The sequence below is a fragment of the Crotalus tigris genome, unplaced genomic scaffold (assembly GCF_016545835.1).
Source record: "Crotalus tigris isolate CLP2741 ecotype Arizona unplaced genomic scaffold, ASM1654583v1 scf7180000018015.536803, whole genome shotgun sequence".
Lineage (NCBI taxonomy): Eukaryota > Metazoa > Chordata > Lepidosauria > Squamata > Viperidae > Crotalus > Crotalus tigris.
In genome coordinates this window covers 413,696-433,434 of record NW_024096777.1, presented here as the reverse complement: position 1 = coordinate 433,434, position 19,739 = coordinate 413,696, and the positions used below count along the sequence as shown (strand labels likewise).

The 19,739-nt window shown below is 34.6% G+C and overlaps 1 protein-coding gene across 2 annotated transcripts in view; it reads left to right on the top strand.

Annotated features, from left to right (window-relative positions):
• TOX (thymocyte selection associated high mobility group box) overlaps positions 1-19,739 on the top strand; it is a 131,502-nt gene that overhangs the window by 98,199 nt on the left and 13,564 nt on the right. For both annotated transcript variants that reach the window (XM_039346581.1, XM_039346582.1), the window contains exons 5-6: positions 682-912; positions 16,598-16,678. In XM_039346581.1, the coding sequence (XP_039202515.1) occupies positions 682-912; positions 16,598-16,678 (312 nt within the window). The remainder of the gene's footprint in view (positions 1-681; positions 913-16,597; positions 16,679-19,739) is intronic.

The following is a 19,739-nucleotide window of genomic DNA, read 5'->3' as shown; positions in this document are numbered from 1 at the left end:
GCAGCTTGAGCAGTCTGTTGTATAGAAATTACAGTCCATAATGCATAATGACACTGCACTTAGTTAGCAATATATAGCAGATGCAGACTTGAATACAGACAATATATCCAACCTAAAAGTCCATGTGTTGGTTTTCATCATGTCTTCTTACTTCTGGTTAGTGTTCATGGATGTATTCTGCAAATTTTCTACCTTTTCCTATATACCGGTAATAGCTGAAACGGTCCTCACATTGGATGTTGTAGATGACTCCTGTTCTTTCTTCTTGGGCTACTGAGTCTTTTGGTTTACTTAAGGTGTTTTGGAAAAGCAACCTTGAGCTATGTATATTCCCTTTTATTGAAACTGATTATCGTATTAATGAAAGAGTTCAAAATGACATCATGCCATTTGCAGTAAAGCTTGAAAAGGATTTAAAAAATAAAAGCTAAGCTACAGTATAGCTAGAATGAAAACAAACTGTAAGGTATAATATAATTAGGTTATATAACTTTATAAATGAATTTTATAAATGAAATAATGTAACAGGCCAATGATTTGGATTATAAAAGGACTGTAATTAAAGTAAAATTTTAAGTTAAAAGTCTAAATTCATATGGATGGAAGAACAAAGAACTAGTTTGGTTTTCAGTAATAATTGCAATAGTTTGTTTTATAATGATTTTTTTCTTTTTTTGGTAGATCAATGGGGGAGAAAAAAGACCTGCCTCTGACATGGGAAAGAAACCCAAAACTCCTAAGAAGAAAAAAAAGAAGGATCCTAATGAGCCACAAAAACCTGTTTCTGCTTATGCATTATTTTTCCGAGATACTCAAGCAGCTATTAAGGGCCAAAATCCAAATGCTACTTTTGGTGAAGTTTCTAAAATTGTAGCATCTATGTGGGATGGCTTGGGAGAAGAGCAAAAGCAGGTAAAGTGTTACATTGCTTTCAAAATTATTTATATATTTACCTTCTATTTTTAGAACATTTCTTTTTATCATTAAAAAAACAATGTTCTCATTATGCCCATATGTCCAAGAACTAAATTTCTTTTACATGTATTTAACTATTGTCTTCAGGCTAGGGTTAAAGAGAGGAAAAATCACATATGCACATACGTTACAAGATGATCTAAGAATTTGTTTGTGAATTGGAATGCTTGAGTTGCAGATAACTATTCTTTGCAAATTGTGAATATGATAGGCAGATTTTTCAAAATTGACCTTATTGAGCCAAGACTGTATACCATTCGATACGGGAGTAGGAGGATATTGTGCACATATCAGAATAAGAGAATAATACAGTTTGAAGGGACCTTGGAGTTCTTCTAGTCCAGGGGTGTCAAACTCAATTTCATTGAGAGCCACATCAGCATTGCAGTTGCCCTCGGGGGGGGCGGGTGTGTGTGGCCAAAGTGGGTGTGGCCTACTGGGTGGGCGTGGATGCAGTGGGGGTGGCCTATTGGGTGGGCATGGCCAGCTCTACATCATTCGCGTCAAGGATGCCCGTGGGGGCCTGGGCAGGAATGGGACAGATCTGAGGGTCTCTGGCAGAAGGGGTGCAACCAGGGCAAGTGCCAAGGCATGGCCCATTGGAGGAGACGCACTGTTCCTCTCAGGCCATGCAGGGGGGCTGGATGGTGGTGCGGGCTGCCCGGAGCCCTGGGCAGCAGAGGTCAAACGCCCAGCCTGGCCCTGGAGCACCTGCGGCACCAAGCCCAGCCCCACTTCCCCAAGGGGATGCCCAGCTGCACTTACCTCCTCCTCAAGGCTGCTACTGCTGTGCTTGCTTTCCTTAGCCAGGTTGCTCATGATGGGTACAAGGGCAAAGTCAGAAGGAGGCCCATTCCCTCTCCATGGGAGGAGACCCAGCTTTGTATCCAAAGCTTCCTTAGGAATAGGATGGCAGACCCCCCAGGATAGGCCAGGAGGAGGGGGCAAGGGGATGGTGAAAGGGCAGCAGGGGAGGACTAAGGTGGGACTTCCCTCAGACCCTCCCTCTCCTTTCCTTCTTTCCTTCCTTCTTTCCTAAGTACAGAGTGGTGGGAAAATATTTGAGATGAGGGAGGAAGAAAAACAGGCAACAAACGCAGCTGGGGAGGTGTCACCCTTCGTGAGGAATGAAGAAATGCATCACCACCTGGAAGTGGCCAGCACAATGGTGCATTTCTTCATTCCTCACAAAGGGTGACACCTCTCCAGCATTCACAAAGGAGGCAGGGCCGACATGGCAGGGGCTGGTTCCTGACTGTTTCCAGACGGCCTTGTGAAGTTAAAGACTGAATGCGTTTCAGCATAGATGGCCACCACAAAATTGCACATTAACTCCCGGCCGACCGTTCCCTCACTGTTTCCAGGATGGCTTCATGGGCCGCATGAAACCACTTCGCGGGCCACATCCAGCCCCTGAGCCTTGTGTTTGACATGTCTGTCCTAGTCTAATCCCTGCTCAAGCAGGATATCCTATACCATTTCAGACAAATGGTTGCCCAGTCTCTTCTTAAAAACCTCCAGTGTTGGAGCACTCACAATTTCTGGAGCTTCAAACCTATCCTTGAACGGATAACCTATATACATTTGATTCACTGTGGAAACAGAATGTTGAGCAGATTGATATGCCTATACTTGTTGGTGTTTGAAAATTAACATAGATCTATGTCAAAAATAGCATTAGTTTGCAGTATTTTTTTCTATGACTTTACATCTAAATTCCATACTACTTAACATTAATGATCTATTAAAGATATATTTTTCAGATGTTTACTAACAGTTTTTGCAATTCGAATAGAATATGTTTACTGGTTACTCTTCACCTTTTAACATATCAATGCTTTGTGTGCCTATATTTTAATAAAATAAATAGGGGGTTTTTCTTCTTCATTTTGAGGCCATCCTTGTAACTCCCATTCTAATGTTTCATTAATTTCTACCAATTATAACTTTGCTTATGGTAACATCAGTAGTAATAGTAAGGTAATAATCAAAAGAATTTCACCTTTCTTCAAATAATGCTTTTTTCTGGCTATAGAGCCAGAGAATAATCATAATATTTTGAGATTTTCTAATAGTTGTAATGACTCATTATATTTTTACCTACTTGATTGTTTGCTTAAGAAAACAGTTTTATTGGATAATTGAATATTTGTCATTTTTTTAAAGAAAAATCAGGACAATTATGTTTAGAAATAGAGATAATGTTTTGTAAAACCAAAAAAGGAGCGTTAAAAGAAGAAAAAATATCAATAAAATGAATGGTGTTAATGCAATGAAAATTAATTACATCTACAGAACAATTAGAGAACCATGTGAGTGATCTGCACTTCAGTGCTATAATAAGAATGAATTAACCAAATGGCTCCCAGCATGTGGACAAATTTATCACAAATATTGTCAAATGCCTCTGACAGCATTTTTTCAATACAGATTCAAAACTGTCATTGTTTGAGGAAGTTGCATTGTTAGCTAATTGAAAGAAAAATAGGGTTTTCTCATAAAAAAAAGCTTTCAGAAAACACTTCTGGATTCAGTTTAGCATTTTAGCTTTAGCATTAGATCCTCCAGTGCTATGTAGCGTATCAGGCAGTAAGGGATGTCCAGTATTTTTAGTTTTGGGCAAATACGTAAGCGTCTTCCCATGTAATGTTTAAAATCTTTAAATCATCTGTGAATGTTCTTAGCCATATATTTCAAGGGCATTCTCTTGGTCATTTGGCATTGGGGGGGGGAGTCCATCTCATTGCCATCTTGGGAATTTGATTATTCTCCATATGGAGTTGTGAACTGCAAGTTAGAGTCTCCTGCATGCGACAATGTTATGTAATTTGCAGGAAAAACTCTTTTGGGGCACTTCTTCATTGGTAACATGATCAAAATAGCAAAAGTATAATACCGGTAGTATTTAGTTTAACAGCTGTAAAATTATTGCTTCTTCTAAATATAAACTACATATCAGATAATAAAGAATTAGCAGATTTTTTTTGTTTTTTACCAACCTTGGAATGATGGAAGGCTGAGTCAACCTTGAGCACTCAAGATTGAATTCCTGGCAGTGAGCAGAGTCAGCCTGCAATATTGCATTCTGACCACTGTGCCACCACAGCTTTATATTCATTCAGCACCCATTAATTCTTGATCATATATTTTTTTGTTTCCCTCATGCATATGTTAGGTACCTTATTCCCATGGAACTCTACTATTATATTTCTTTTGATTTATCCAGTCCTCATCCCCATGTAACAAAGCGGGCAGAAGCATGTTCTTAAACACAGCCATTATCAGTTAATTCTTTGCAACTGCTGTACTCATTTTCCATCAGCATTTTCATGCGCCTTCAAATTTCTCCATCTGTTAGCTTTTTTACAATTTATGTATAATTTGCATGAATTTACCCATTTTACTTGTCAGCCATAGTTAACTTAGGTTTTGATATATTATTTTTCTTATTGCATTACATTCTATTAACATACATAAATTATTAGAAGTCTCTGCTAGAAACATAGCAGAATCTTCATGTAAAAATATACATAGTTGTTGTCAACAACATACTTCTAATGTCACTACAATAACTTCTTATACATTTATTTTAAATGTTTTAAGTAACACAGGTGATTTCAATCACCCTTCATTTCTGCTGTATTGTATCATTTTCTAAACAATCAGTTTATTTTTTTTGCAAGCTTTAATTTAGTCATATCCATTCTTACTTCATTTTGCACTCAATTAAAATCTCCATATTTGTACATAGGATTCCACAATTAAGTCTGCTCACTTTATTATGCACTTTCTACAAATACATAATGTACAATCAACTTTGGCTTATTTCTCAGTGACCTGCTAAAGAACCAATGTCTCTTCTAAAGAGCTTCTAAATGGCATAAAATTATACTCCATTTTCCAAATTTAGGTCTTTGGATGAAAATTCAGCCAAATTCCTTATTCTGTTTAAACTTTGTTCAGAATCAGTTATAAGATAGGCATCTATATAAATGGAACAAACAAATGAACAAACAAACAAACAAATAAATGAATGAATGACTCTCTGGGCATACCTAGCAAACTCATTTCTCTGTAGTTTCTACATTCACCCTTACTACTTTTCCTTTTGTATAGTACATGAGTAACAACATTTGTTTCCAATTATTAGGCATGGATTCATTCTTCACATACTTCACATACTTGTTTCTTTCTGTCAAAATTGATGACAATGTTTGCCTTGTTTAAAAAAATTACTTTTTATGTCAACTATTCTTTGCTCTCCTTTGTTCTTTGTGACTTTTTCTTTCTGGTTACACAGTATAAAAATTTTCCTTATCCTTATTTTGTGGAGCTCATTTTCCTGCCCTCATCACCTCTCAGCTATACTAATGAATACATCAGTGAAGGCTTCCATAGAATGCTGTTTAGTAAAAGAAGCTATAGATTAGATTATTACTTATTAATATTACTATAGTAATGTATAACTCACTGTATTCTGTATAAGCTAGGATCTCTAGAAACTGCTTTTTACTATTACTATCTTTACCTCACCTAGTAGGGAGTATATGCAGTGTCCTGACACCCATTCTAAATGTGACATGAATTAATTTGTCTCTTGTTTTTTACAATTTACACACAAATCATTGCAGACAGTTCTTTCAAGTATTTGCCAGATATGTTTATGCTTATTGATGGAAACATCCAAGGGTTTCTCATTTTCCAGCTGTGTTTATTTCACTAGCATGTCGATTATTAAAAGAAATCTGTGTTAATCACTACAGTTTGACAGTTTCTCTTCTGTACTATAGAGAAACCAATGTGTAATGCCTTAAAGAACGTGAAATAAAGCAAGTATGAACATTTACTACATATTTTCATATGATTCAAATCTTAAAGCAAAATTCAAACAATGATCAGTTCTCCATTAATTTAAACCAAGCAACCTTGAGGATCTGCCAGGTAATTTATTCTGTTTAGCAGTTATTATTATTTGCTAGTGAATTAAGAATACTTAGATTGGCTTATCAATGCTGTGAATTTGTTTCATACACAAACAATAGTTTTTATTGCTTAAAGTAAGATGATGGGCTAAATATATTATTTATATTTTACATATAGGATTCTTTCTATAAAATGTAAACATTTTATATTCCAGTATCTTAAAAGTGGTTGTTTGTTTCAGGCTTTTAGAATGCACATTGTAGTCAAAGTCAGTTCTATATAAAAATGCTCAGCCTTTTCCTCACTTTTTTCCCTTCGGATGCTAATGCTGACTTCCCAAATTAAGGTTATGTAGGATGGAACCAAAAATTCACCTAGAAAGCTGCCCAGCCAAGATGTAAATTACCATATAAATCCTTATATGTGGAAATTGTATATAGTAGGTCTACCATGATTGATTGGTGGGCAGGACTCAGTATGATAAGAATGCAGGTAAAAGATCAGCAAGGATTGTTTCTTGCATATATGTAAGTGAAATGTTGTTGGGATCTATTGTGCACCCCAGGTTTAATTTCTGAAAATACACAAATTATACAAGGCTTTTAGTTCCCCCTTTATTCCTACATTTATATTCGTGTGAGGCTCTGAATACTCTTTTCATAGAAACTAAGCGTATTGACCTTGTGCAATTTTGCTCATTTTTTTTTCTATTCTCCCTGCACTGCCTTCATTGCATGTTCTTTTACACTCAGTTCTTTCTAACACATTTTCTTTAGGGTGTTTTTTTCTTCTGGATGTACTTTTTCATTATGCAGGAGGAACTGGACACATACGGTGATTTAATAGTTAAAGGCAAAACTTTCTTTAATTTAGAAAAATACCCTATTACTCTATCTTCTGAAAGGTAGCGTGATGGATTCTTTTTATTTTTTTGTAGTTGTAACCATTTTTAAAAAACAAAAAACAAAATCAGATGTGCATGTATTAAATGAAACTTAAGTTCTTAATTGAAGACTCAGTGCAGATATAATAGCAAAAGCAACTTAGAAATAAATTGTCCTTGTTTGTTATTGTGAATGACTTCGATATTACACAGAGCTCAATACACCAGATAGTTTTCTTGAAAATGGAATTCCATGCCCACACAAAATGTGCTGCATAAAGTTCACATCTGTAACAACATCAGTCTTAGCTGAGTCATAGCCAGAACTAGCTGATCTCAGTCCATGTGAATTTGAATTCTATGTGTATATTTATTCCATCCATGTCCTTGGTTAAGGTAGCAGGAAGGCAGGGCTATGTACTTCAGGAACGATTTGTTATCATCAGATAAGACACACCAGAGAATGGTTGCTGTACCATATGCTTTCTTTCAGAGCTGCATAATTTGTTCTCAGGAATATTAGCTGCAACAGTTCATCTCAATAGCAACACCTCATTATTTTATCCCTCAGTATTTATTCCTATGTTTGACGCCTCATGAAATTACTGTTAATGTGTTTATATAAGGGCAGATCTGACACAAGTGGGAAGGATTTAATTTCCCACTCAGTCTTTCCCGCTGATACATCCTCTTTCGCTTGGTAGAAGTGGCAAGTGTAAATAGTTAATTTGCTTCAATTATGAGCCTGTCCTGCTAAATTAGAAGCAGCAGGGATATGAAGAGCTAGAATTATACTTCTGAGGCAGCTGACAAATCCTCTGAGCCCACAAAATCAAATCATTTACTCCTCACTGGTGCTCATAAACCCACTAGATAAATGCTGCAGCTTATTCAGTATCAGTGGATGACACTCACAATATGTCTTAACAATCCTTTAAGAAAGTGTAAATCTTTTGAGCATACAACCATTATTTGTATTTCTAATACCTTTTTTTATCAAACAATAGCTTCATAATGCTTTAAAATACTAAATATGTTTTGCACTGTTTATAATTTTTGGTGAATTTGTTGGGCCTTGCTCCAAGATTTATGAATCTCAAAGAACATATTTTTACGATGTCCAATATAAGTTAAACATACCATGTTTACCCTTCATGTGACCATAGAAAATTATTTCTAAAATTTTCTCAGTTTCCCTTGTTTTACAAAGATACAAGAACAGGAAATAAATGCATTACTAAACATAAATATTTCATATATTCGTACAATTCATAATCCACATTTATTTACTTATTTATTATTAGCTTTATAGCTTGTCTTTATATTGAGACCAGCTATAGCTCAGATATGGCATTTATCAGGTACAGTAAAAGAAAGATCTGTCATTTCAGAAAGAGCTCTCAAAGTTTCAGTAGAACATCACCATGCCTCATGTTCTCCTAGCAATTATAAAAATAACATGCTCCAATTAAAACCATCTGATTAAGCAGTCTTCTTTGGAGAAACAGCTAGTAATTCCCCAATCCCAAGAAATGAGCAGAAGCAAAGCTACCATGCTGTACCTCTTGTCTAGAACAGTTTCCTGGTCAAAATCAGATTACTCTCCTCCCTGTTTTGAATTCATGAAAATTTTGAAACCAGAGGCGTTTGTCCAACATTTAGAGCTAAAGATTGATGGCACTCATACGTGTATGTGAAATTTATAGAATTGAAGCTTTTATTTGTCAAGATTAGTTGTTTTTCTCCCTTCTTTACCAGTTTTAGTTATTTTGTTGTGCTTGTTTTTGTTTATAATGCAGCATTGCTGTTTTAAATGTTGTGTATGTCTTCTGCAATGTCAAGATCATTATTGGTTTAAGGAGGGAGGGAAGGACGAAGGCTGAGATAATGTGGAAGACCTAAGAAGGTCTTCATACTTATACTTTATTTCTCCTATGTTTCAGATAAGCAGTCTGATATGAGCAATATAGTAATATTTTTGCAGATGGTTTCTTATCAATAAGACATTAGACATTATATGAGACAGGAGAAAAAAGTTAAATATTCAAATATTTATATATAACACATAAAAAATGAAGTATGTTACAAATGTACTTTCAGTACAACTGATTGGATAAATATGCAAATTCTCAAATAATCTATTTCTCCAAATAATTTATCTTTAGAGAGGAAAGATCATTTCAGCTTCACTTAAAACAGCGGTTCTCAACGTTTGTGTGACGGCGACCCCCGTCACACAAACATTATGTGCATGCGCGGTGCGGCGCGCATGCGCGGTGCCCCCATGCGCGACACGCATGCGCGGCGCCCGCCGCACATGCGCGGCGGCGCTCCCGGGGGGGAGAAAATGGCGGATCGCCGCCTTTGGCGACCCCCGAAAAATGGTCGATCGACCCCAAATGGGATCGCGACCCATAGGTTGAGAACCACTGACTTAAAATAATATGATAGAAATAAATTAGGTTTCTCTACAAAATCTTTTGGGATTTATCTTCCTTTCAGAATATTAATGCTCCATGCAGGAAAGTACCAAGTATGAGAAAGAATCCAATATTTTCTATAACTGTCTTAAAGATATTTGTTATTTCCCTTACTGGGAACAGAATGGGATGACAACAATCAGAGTAGGATAGGACTGAAATCTTAAACTCACACAGCAGAGGTGTTACATGGCTATATGATGGCATGCTTATAATTGCACCTGTTGCTGCATTCTGGATCTGCTGTAACTTTCTTAATGATCTTCAGGATTGAGCCTTAAAGCACTCCACAGTCATGGATCTCTGATTCAATTCCTTCTTCTTTGCCAATACCAGTTATCTCTGATTACAGAAACAGGAGAAAACTGATTGGAATACAGTGTTTCCCACTTCTAATTCTTATACCCCCTCTCCCAGACCACACAGCTGATCCAAACATCATCATCAACCTCATCCCCATGAAATTCCGAATAACTATCCTGGCTTCTGTTGCATTCAGAACAGTTATCCACACAGCAATCTGTGGATAAAACTTTGCTGGGAATCACCAATCATCCACTGATATCCACTCTTTATCCATCACCATCACCCTTTATCCATCACCTTGCTCCCACAAAGGCAGAGTCTGGTGTGGAATGTAGTTCATATCAGGATCAGTCTGACTTTTTTATTGTTGAAAATGATAAGAAATAGAAAAGAGATAAAGCAAGATGTTCTATATCATTATACTTGTTTAGAAGAGATTCAATCTTTTCTGATTTAGGTGATCTTTAGTTGAGTGTAATCAGTATATTGATACCACTAGACTCAATATTTCTGATGACTATTACTAGATGCATTACTACGGTGTTTTTTCTCCTTCATACAATGTCATTTGGAAATTGATTCTATCTCAAAACCAAATTTGAACCAAAATTTAAATACCCTACTCTGTCACATGAAGATGTATAGTATTTCTCATTCCTGGGTGTATCCAATCAATTATTCAATTAAAATAACCCAATATAGGCATTGGTCAAGAGGGTATGTGTACCCAAGAAGTTTCAAGTACCTGGTCCATATACTCAGGTCTCAAAAAATTCACCTTCATATATAAACAGTGCATTAGATTTTTTAGTAGGCATTGTAGTATTTCAACAAGCAAAAAAAAAAGATAAAAGTTATTTTAATTTTGAATTGCCTTGTAAATTTACCTCAGAAGATCTTTAAATGTTGTAATACTGGAATATTAAATGTAGGTGGCAGTAAGTATTTGTAACAAAAGCTGATGACTATTTGAAGATGCAATTTAAGCTGCAAAGTAATTTTTTCAGCTTTCACTGTCATAATGGACATGACTCTTTGTATTAACATATGTTGAAAAACCTCCCTAGAATATCTTCTATCATATGCACTATGAACATCTTCTGGTCTATTTCATTATCTGGAGTTCTTCAAAATCCAGGAAGAAGCTTAAACACCAAACTTTACTAGACACTATCTCAGCCAATTCCTTTGGGGAGCATAGTTGATGCTTTACTAACATAATCCCAACTGCATCTTGTTGACCCATTGTCACTTACAGGTCTTCCAATAAGGGAGATGATCCTCAATGAACTCTGCAAACTTCACCACCTTATTTTTTAGTTGGAATTAATGCTGTTTAGAAAAATTAAGTGAACAGAGATATAACCCCAAATTAGTAACAAGATCGAACTCAATCACCAACCCATCTGTAACATTGAATAATACATGCCAAATCAATTTTATTTATTATCAAGTCATAATAGGTAATGTTTGTTTAAACCAACTAGCATTTGGCACCAGTATCACTAAAGAAGAAGGAAGCCATGCCCCCTGACATCTGGTAGAGGGGAGAGGGACCACAGAGGTTGATGATCATCTTGTATTTCCTCTGATCTGTAGATATCCAAATCCCTTTCCATCTCTGAATGATAATCTGACTTGAAATTCTTCCACACTTTCCCTCCTAACCTATATTCTATACGTCTCACCGTCGATATACAAATATAAGGAAACAAAAGAAAAGATAAACTTTATACTGAAAATTGTGACATTGCAACTTCTTGTCATTACACATTGAGAAAGTCTCATTTGGGAATTGGCAGTCTTCAGGAATGGTCAATTTCTCTGGGCTGCAGAGAAAGAGGAAACTGATGGAAAAATGCAGGAACTGTAAAATGCATTTCAAGTAGCACTTTTTCCTTGGTATACTTTTCTAGTAAAATTACTTTTGTTGTGTTTTTAAAATGCTATGTTTCCATATATAAACAGTCATCTTTGTGTGTTTTAAACAGATCATTTGTGGCTTTTTACTCTTTGGACTACAACTGTGCTTAATAAACTGTAAGCCAAGCTGTTGATAAAATATGTCTGTTGCCAGGAGGGTTCCTTGCAGACCAAATATAGTACATATAGTTTCCACTGTAGATTTGGAGATGATCCAGAAATTAAGAATTATCTGCACAAATTATCCTAAATTTGTTTCAGATATTTTCATCAAACCTGTTCTGTCTTACATAGGAATTACCCACTGATGATGATATAATCTGGTGGCAACTTATCTATTAATATCATATTTTTCCATTAATTTCTATTGATATAGTAATTCTTAATTGAACTCAAATGCTTTGTTTTCACCACGTTGACAGAATTTTTTTGATGTCATGACTGTTATACAACTAGCTGTTCCCAAATTTTGATGGTCCAGAATGTACAGATTGAGTTTTTGATCATTGGAATTTCATTCAACAATAGAAAAAATATATTTTTCTAATGTTGACTCAAATTACTCAGCCAATTTTATCTGCAATCCACAAACATACTCTTCAAGTGTTGTGTTAATGAAAGAGTATGCTGTTTTAAAATAATTTGAAGTGTTAATACCATCCTTAAGCTGACCTTCCATTAGTTTGATTTTTGCCTATGTATAAAAAGCAACTTAGATTTCACGCAGTCAGTAACAAAAATTGTAAGTACTCACTTATTAGATTGTACTTATTTGGAAGACATCTTGTCTTCTTTTCCTAGACCAGGATAATTTGGATTCCAGTTTAAAATTTTAACTGCCTGAATTGGGCCTTTCACAAAATAAGTTACTATGAGGGAAGGGTGCTTATATATAAACCAGCATAACCAGTTCCAAAACATTCAAATCTGATTTGATTTTTTATTTAATTTTTATCCCTCCTTTATTATTGTTTATAAAAAAACTCAAGGCAGTGAACTTACCTAATATTCCTTCTTCCCCCTGTTTTTCCCACAACAACCACCCTGTGAGGTGAGATGGACTGAGAGAGTGACTGGCCCAAAGTCACCCAGCCGACTTTCATGCCTGAGGTGGGACTGGAATTCACTAGAGTCAAGATCTTTGAAGAAATCTCTACTGATTATCTTTAATCAAAACCTTCTGAGAAAGGTTTTAATCCAAATGAATTTGGCTGGTAGATTTAGAATCCATCTTTCCCAATTTGCAGTTTATGGACTGAGTTAGTAAAAAGAAGTAATAAAAGTTACCTGAATAATCTACAAATAATTGCTTATGTTGTCTTTACTTAACTAGTGCTGCTTACTTACAGCATAAGTCATTTTCCTTTCACCTTCTGTTTATAATATATATATAGTATATAATATATTATAATATATATATAGTATAAAACTCAATTGTAATGCATCCATCTATTACATATTTTAGTATATGTGAATAAGACTCAGGTAGTTCTGTTCCTGTGATACTTTCCTCCTGGTAGATAAAGATAGTATATTAGAATCTGGATGATACCATTCAGTGATATAAGGTGGCTTAGAAGTGTGCATGATAATGATATGGGAAAATAGGAAAACAATAGGAAATAGGAAAACAACATAGATCAAATAAAGCACACCAATTAATAGAGAAATGGAACAAATACTTGGATTTTTCACAAGTAGATGTTAATTTAATACTTTATCCACAGCAATAATAGAAAATGGTCATAATTGACTTCTCAAAGTTAATCATAGTTTATTTTTTACCCTGAAAAATTATAGGTGAGAATGTATCTCACCTGTAATTTTCTTTAAAAGTTTAAATACAGTCTGTGATTGAAGGTTGCACTACCTACTATCTGTAGAAAGAATGTGGATGGAATGCAGAGTTTCTCATAAGTATTTTATGTACCATCAAGCTGCAGCTGACATTCATTTCATGTTTCCAGCTGCCTCCAGTTTATAAGCATGCTGAGGCTGGTGGCACCAAAAGATAATGATCTGGATTCAACTACCAGCAAATCTGATTCTGGGAAGATGGCCTCACAGTCCAATCAATATTGCTTGTACCAGATCTTAGGTGGGACAACATATACCCAACAAAGTCACCTATAGCTCAGGTACCATTTTGGCCAGGTGTAAACTCACATCTGATCAATATCTGCCATTGCAAGTAGCAGATGCTGGCAAATGATCAGGTGAGTCCTAAGTGAAGTAAATGGCATTACCAGTATAAATTGATAAAAGAGAATTTAGCTCTCCAGAAATTACTTAGATAGTTACAGCTGTTTTAATTAAAGATAGTTAGATCTTTAATTAAATCACAACTGTGATTTTTAATTAAATCACAACTGTACATGTTTAAATCATAGTACATGATAAGGCTGAAGAATTACTGCATGTAATGTGTGAATATTAATTTTTAATGCTAGGTCCAATAAAGGTCTAACATATTTGTATTGCTATTCATATATTTTCTTAATAAAGGAGAATATTTGTAGCTCAGGATTGACATGAGGGGTCCTTGGTGTTCTCTGAGCTGGGTTGTTTTCTTGCAGACATTTCATTACCCAAACTAGGTAACATCGTAAGTGCACTAATGATGTTACCTAGTTTGGGTAATGAAACAGCTGCAAGAAAACAACCCAGCTCAGAGAGGATCAAGGACCCCACATATATTTTCCTTCTTTAACTCCGAAGCTCCTCCATGATGTCAATAACTAGTTGCTGGGCAGATTGCTTTTTGCAGATAGCATCACAATAAAGGTACTATTTGTAGCAAGGTGCAGATTTTTATAGAACATTTGACTTCTGGGTCTTGAAGATCAGCTGTGTGTATTACCCCAACTGTTTTTCATCTTATAATCTTTTGTTATATTTAAGCTATAAAATATTAATTATTCTCTACCATAGCCTTAATCTTTGAGTACTGAGTGTTAAATACTGTATGACTTGTTAAGAAATGGCATCTATATGATAAACTGCATAATAGTACCTACCTATAAAGTTCTATAGAACTACCATTAATTGGACATGTGGAATGAGAAATCTCAGAAATAAATCTGTGATCTATTATTTTTATTATGTTTAGTGTTTGTTTTGAATATGAAACAGCAAAATTATGCAGATATATTCAAAGAGAGTGCAATTTGCATTCTTGCCTATTCTTTCAGGTCAGGCAAATTTAATTTTAGCTGCCAGAGAGGAAAAACTGTCAAGTAATGGGTGTTTCATTTCCTTGAAACAAACAATACATTTTAGCAATAACTACAACCAATCAACTCAGAAAGATACTTGTTATAAATCCTTACTGAAACAAAATGTGCCTAGGTTTGCAATCTGAAAAAAATTGCAAAAGAACATACAAATGCCAGCACACAGTTAGAATCAACATATTATTCTTATTTCACTTTATATTTACTACCTTGGTATTATGTAATGCTTGTTTCTTCATGATGATCTTACATTTTCTTGGTATGCAAAATCTTTAATCCTTTAACAAAACTTGGAGTTTTTCCAGCAAAGATAAGAGAAACTTGTATGCTGTCAAAACATCACTTTGATGGAATAAAAAAGCTCATTTTGTAACAATACAGTGCTGTTTCATAAATAATTTCATAGTTTGGAAATGCATTACTTGGAAGTATATTCCTGTACTTTATATTAAAATAATGGGCCTAATAAGTTTGAAATATATCACTGTAAACTTTAAAAAAGCCTTTTTCTGAGTATACATCATCATCATAACAATAAATTAACCCAGTATCAAAGAAGAAAAAACAGCAGTCATCTACAACATACAATGTAAAGCCTGTAACAGCCACTATTTAGGACTAAAGCTAAAAAGCAAACAAAAAGACCAGAACATCACCAGCAATCAACACCCAGGTCAGCAGGAATTAACACCAAGAGGAATACCAGACAAAACAATCAAGCATTAAACAATACCCTAATCAATTACCAATTCAGGCATAATTACTGTTTTAATTATTTTAATTGGTTTTAATGGTATGTTTTGTTATACACTTCGCAAAGTCACTTGGTGTGAGATGGGCAGCCATATAAATTTCATAAACAAACAAAAAATAATAAATTATATCCATGGTTTATTTCCAGCATAAAGAAGCATAGATGACTTAGTGCTTGTACATGTTTGGGCATGGTATTTTATGCAGTGCTACAGAATATCTCCCTACTGAATTTTCTTATATTTTAGATCATGACATTTATACATGATGTAGATGTTTGTTAATTGGTGTTATCAGAATGATGTATATTTCCTTTTTAGTTTGTTGCTGATGACTATTGCTAATATTACTGTTATGACAGGTTCATGATGTTGAATAGCCATTACAGTAATGGCTTTCTTATTATTTCAATGTACTATCTGTCAGACATGCATCATTATTTTGGAATCGGCAAGCATTTCAGGTGAAAATTGTATTGCTAACCAGTATTTCAGTTGATTTTGAAAATTGTCCCTTAAAACAGGCAGTATGGTATCAGCTGGAACTTCCTGGTGAGCAGAGAAAATGAAGGTAGCAAAACATGCTAAACCTTATTCCCTGTTTATCTGACAATATCAAACTCAGTCCAGATTTAATTTCATTGAATCAGGATTGTGTATGATAAATTTTATCAAAATGAACCTAATTTGATTGAGATCTTATCCAGTGAAGATTTTTATATTATGATCATCACAGATAAATTGCTAAAGAGGCTTCATTCACCGCAACTAAAAATTATTGGAGTTGTAATTCAACACATCTGGAAGATATGTACCATATTGATGAGAGTAATGTAATAACGTAACTAGCAGTATGATAGTTTTGCTCAAATTAACTATTTTACGCCCCCCTTTCTTTTAATAATTAGTTCTCAGGTTAATGTTTCACATCACTTTTGCCAGTTAAATAATCTGTACTTTCACATTTTAACACCTGTCATTATTCCTTATGAGATAAAATTATAGAAAGTAGATAATTAAAAGCACAATGCTTGGTGTTTTAATAAATGTATTCTTAAGATGAGATTTTATTTGAAAGCATGATAAATTTTGTTACTGACTTTTTCCCTTGTTTTTTTAAAGGTATATAAAAAGAAAACTGAAGCTGCTAAGAAAGAGTATCTGAAGCAGTTAGCTGCGTATAGAGCAAGCCTTGTATCAAAGGTAACATGGGTTTCAGGGGTCATAGAATTTTGCAGGCTGAAATTATGAGCAGGACTAGAAATAAAAAAAATAATCACTACAAAGTTGGCTTCTCCAACTTGGTGTGGTATAGTGTTGGACTTCAAATATCAGAATTCCAGTCTAGTGACTGTTACAATTGCCAAGCAGCAGTTTACCGGCTGACAGTTTTGACATCTTTTCCTAGCATATCTGTAGCATATTTTATTTTGTTTGGATTACTTTAAAAATGGCCATGTTCATTTAAAAATGCTGATAGAAATATATGCTGGTATAATATTGGAAGATGTGCCAGAGCATTCTCAAACCTTTTTCCCATTCTGAAATGTGCCAGTGGCAAATGAATAGTGCCACTAAAATTAATCTTGAATGCTTTATTTGAATCTTGAATACTTTATTGACCAAGGGTGATTAGACACACAAGTAATTTGTCATGGTGCAGAAGTTCTCAGTGTAAATGCAAAGCAACAGAACCATCATCATCATCATTGTTGTACGAAGGTGGTTTGTAATCCACTTGTTTAATATGTAGGAGTGATTAAATAAAATATCAATTCACAAAGCATTCTAGATAATACTATTCAGATTGTGAAATTATTTAAAATACTGATTAAACTTTTCCATTGTTCTAAGTTGCATCTTTTATTAGTTTTGCATGTAGTTTTAACAAATTGTACAGCATTTTTTTAAGATATGGTGAGCTGCAACTTTGTTTCTGAAAAACAAGCACTTTTCGTTACTAATCCATGGCTTTTGCTGTTGTTATTGTTGAGCTAACTAGATTTCTCACTTCATCTGTTGAAGAAATATTCATAAATACTTTGTTTCCAGTTCTAACAGAATACAACATAAAAATCTATCCCAAGAAATTTAAAAGATAGGAAACCCATATCCACTTCAATGTAGATCAAAATATAGAAAGATTTGTTTATTTATGTATTTATTTATTTAATTTTTTTGCTACCCATCTCCCTATGAGACAACTTTTACAGTGAATGACAATTCTCCAGACTTTCAAGCAGAATTTTCTTCAAATGCCAGGAATTCAATTTGGGACCTCCAACATGGAAACCAGGCATTGTACTATTAAGTTATGATCCATTTCAGTATGTCAGATACATGGTAACAAATAATTTATAATCTTTCAGCCTCTGAAGAATAACATTGTTTTAAAAGAAATGCTTACCTTCAAGTGATCACAGGTTTCTGAGATTCATGCATAAAAAGAATGCTTTGTATTCATGTTTGGTTCAAGGATTTCTACATTGCATTCAAGAGGGCTGAATAATAGTTTGAATGCAAAAGGTTCTCTTGAGTTCTGATTACACAGGAGGGTTAATTAATGTTATGCATTTATCAGACCCAGCTAAGATCTGACTGCCAGGGCTTCATATTTATTCTTCTAAATATATGTAATTCTTATATCCTGTAACATAGAATAGCACGTACATTTTTACAATTTATAAAGATTAGATTACCTTCAAAAAATCACACAGAAAAATAAACTTCTCTTACTCAGAAGTTTAAAATATATTAGCTTTTGAATTAATATACTTAAACTTTTCTTCAGGTTGCTAAATCCTAAAAATATAGTTTTAATATTTTTGTTTAACTTTGTAATAGTTTAGTGGCTTTCCTTGTGCCCTTTGTGTCTTCACTCTTTAGCATACATTCTTAAGATTCTTACCCTTAGAGAAACTATAAACATTATGAACTGTGTGAAAATTATACACACATCCACACAGAGACATCCCTCCCCCTTTTCAAATTATTGCCAGTAGTATTTACAGACTCCAAAGTTTCACCAGAATTATTAAACAAACATTACAATATTTCAATGCAAACTCCATACATATATGCAATATCACAACATGCACACAAACTTGTGTCATAATGGTCATTTTTCATTTGTCCCTTCTTGCCCTAGCTTTGATGCCTCCAGATGCTGCATATTTGTTTTTATTGCAGGGAATTTCAATTTCAATATCTACTCTTCCTTAAATTAATGTTTTTGTTTGTTTGTTTTATTTGGGTATAACTTGGATCAGTTGTACTTTAACTCCAAATCTGAAGGCAGGGTTCTAAACATTCAATGGGTTTTCAGTTCTCTATAGCAGGGTTTTTCAACCAGTGGTACGGGTACCACCTGTGGTACATTGGCACCTGTCAGGTGGTACGTGACCATCCTAGAAAAGTGGTAGCAGGGGAGGGGAATGAACTACTTATGACAGCACTGCATAAGCCTGAGCGAGAGATGGCTGGGGCTGCAGGGCTGTCAGGGTTCAGCGGAAGCACCAGGATCATCAAGTTTTTGATACCTTGCTAGGCGACTGGTGGTACTCGGATGTTGCCATATCCTAAAAGTGGTACAATGGGTGAAAAGGTTGAAAAGCCCTGCTCTATAGTATATGTAACATTTGGATAGAACAACTGTTAGGAATCATTCATAAAATGAATTTTATGAAGAATTAAATTTTATTACCATTTTATTGGTATAAGAATGAAAACACCATTGACGTGTTTTACTTTTTTGGGTGCAACTTTTGTGTTAGAATTTTTTAAAAATCAGCATTTCATATTTCTCATCTTTTCATATACATATACATACGTACGTACATACGTACGTACGTACGTACGTACGTACGTACGTACGTATATATATTCTGTGTGCATGTCACCAAATGTGTATACATACCACACTGCATAAATGAAAGACTTACTCTTACCTACGCACTGAGAATTGAATTCCCTTTAACATTTCCATTTAATTTTGTGCAGTTTACTGATAAAATATATTTTTGTTGCTATCATTATTAAAGGCTTGATGGAGGCAAATGAAGTTATCATTTTTTCCTCTGTACATTATTACAGATAATGAAGCAATGTCTGTAATGTGCATATAGGCTGATTGGTGGTGATGGTGCATATATCAGAAAGAATACAAATGGCTCTCACAGGCTCCAGTGACCCCAGAAAGCTTAGAGTAACATTAAACTTACTTTGATTTGAAAACCGATATCAAGGTCATAGAATAAGGACATAT